General features: G+C 70.2%; 1 protein-coding gene across 1 annotated transcript; it reads right to left on the bottom strand.

The window, feature by feature from the left end:
• Positions 1–162: 162 nt before the first annotated feature.
• TMEM88 (transmembrane protein 88) lies at positions 163–1,219 on the bottom strand. Its single transcript, XM_011288897.3, has 2 exons — positions 949–1,219; positions 163–832 (listed from the first exon to the last, which is right to left on the bottom strand). The coding sequence occupies exons 1-2, from the start codon at positions 1,156–1,158 to the stop codon at positions 563–565; spliced, it is 480 nt and encodes a 159-aa protein (XP_011287199.2). The 5' UTR covers positions 1,159–1,219; the 3' UTR covers positions 163–562.
• Positions 1,220–1,436: the final 217 nt, after the last annotated feature.

Genomic DNA, 1,436 nt, shown 5'->3' with positions numbered 1-1,436 from the left:
TGGCCAGGAAGAACGGGCTAATGCGATAAGGGAAGGCCGGGAGGCTGAAGGATGCGCTGTTGAGCCCCCACCCCCCCCGCCCCATGTTTCCTGCTCCTGGGCATCGCGCGGGGGTGATAGAATCTGTGCCATCTCACTGTTCCCAGGATCCCAAGCAACGCATTCAGTTCCTCAATTCTTTATTGATGTGGGGTCACTCCTTACCCCTCGAACCTCGCCCCCCAGCCCGTAAATACTAGAGGAGCTGCGCCGGGAAAGGAGGACGCGAGGTTCGTCCGAATGGTGGGAGGCGGGGAGGGCTGGGGGTGGAGTGGTGATGTGCACAGGGTCCAGCCCAGATGTCCTGGATTCAGATGTAGGTAGTAAGAAAGTGGGTTTTCCGGGGCGTGGCGGATTTCCGCCAGCTTTGGGTCCACAGATGCTCCGGTTCCCCCAAGGGGATGCTGGGACCCGGCTGGGGCAGGGGTGGGGACAGGGAAGGTCGGGAGACCCCCGGGCTTCAAGTCCTTGGGGCGACTGGAAGCGGGTGCGGTCGTGAAGGTACTTCCCGACTCGAGGGTCCTCAAACCCAGACCTTCCCTGATGTGGAGCCGGCCTGGGACCCTGGTGAGGCCCGGGTTGGCCGCGGCTGCGGGGCGCGCCGGCGCCGGTAAAGGGCTCGGCTGTAGGGCACGAGGCAGTCGGCCAGGCGGAGGCGCAGGCAAAGGCGGCGGTAGCTGGCCAGGGCGAGCACGAGCAGCGGCACGAGGAGCAGGAATCCGGTGACCAGCAGGGCCGTGAAGCCCGGGTCCCGCAGGTGCGCCGTGCAAGGCGGCGCCTGGGAGCGCAGGAACTGTGGGAGCAGAACCGGCGTCGGGCCCGAGCCGAGCGGCCCGGGCCCACGGACCCCACCGCCGCCTCCAGCACCGGGGCCCGCGGTCACCCGCGCACCTCGGGGCGCACGCTCACCTGGGAGTGGCAGAGGAAGCCGAAGCCCAGCATGGTGACAGCGGGCAGCAGGATGGTCCCCAGCACGAGCGCCAGCAGGAGGAGGTTGAAGGCCGCTACCAGCAGATTCTGGGCCGTGACCAGCACGGCGCAGGCCCAGCAGTCCAGGGGGTCCCGGGGCTCCGGGCCGCCGCCCGGAGCCGCTCGCTGCGCCCCGGGGACATCCGCCATGGTCGGCCTGGCTCCCGCCCGCCTGGGCCGCGGCCCTTATAGCCCTCTTTCCTGCCCCTCCCCCGGCCCGGCCTCTCCCCACCCCCCCTTATCCTGGAATGCGGCTCCGGGATCGGGCACCCCCACCCCCCCACCCCAGACCGAGGAGCGGACCGGCGCGCTGGACATTCCACAGGCGCCTCGGGGAGGGGCTCGCCCCGCCGGGGTCTGCGCGGGAGGCCCGGCCGGGCAGCCCTCCCCCCAAGTGCGCGCCCCGCTAGCCCCAGCACCGTATCCAA

This window comes from Felis catus, chromosome E1 (genome assembly GCF_018350175.1).
Source record: "Felis catus isolate Fca126 chromosome E1, F.catus_Fca126_mat1.0, whole genome shotgun sequence".
NCBI classification, from domain to species: domain Eukaryota; kingdom Metazoa; phylum Chordata; class Mammalia; order Carnivora; family Felidae; genus Felis; species Felis catus.
Note: the sequence above shows the minus strand (reverse complement) of the source record. Positions and strands in the feature narration are given on the sequence as shown.

Excerpts from the sequence above, each read along its gene's own strand:
- TMEM88 (XM_011288897.3), bottom strand. The coding sequence starts at position 1,158 with ATGGCGGATGTCCCCGGGGCGCAGCGAGCGGCTCCGGGCGGCGGCCCG. Across the intron at positions 833-948 it reads GCTTCCTCTGCCACTCCCAG|TTCCTGCGCTCCCAGGCGCC; the intron begins GTGAGCGTGCGC and ends CTGCTCCCACAG.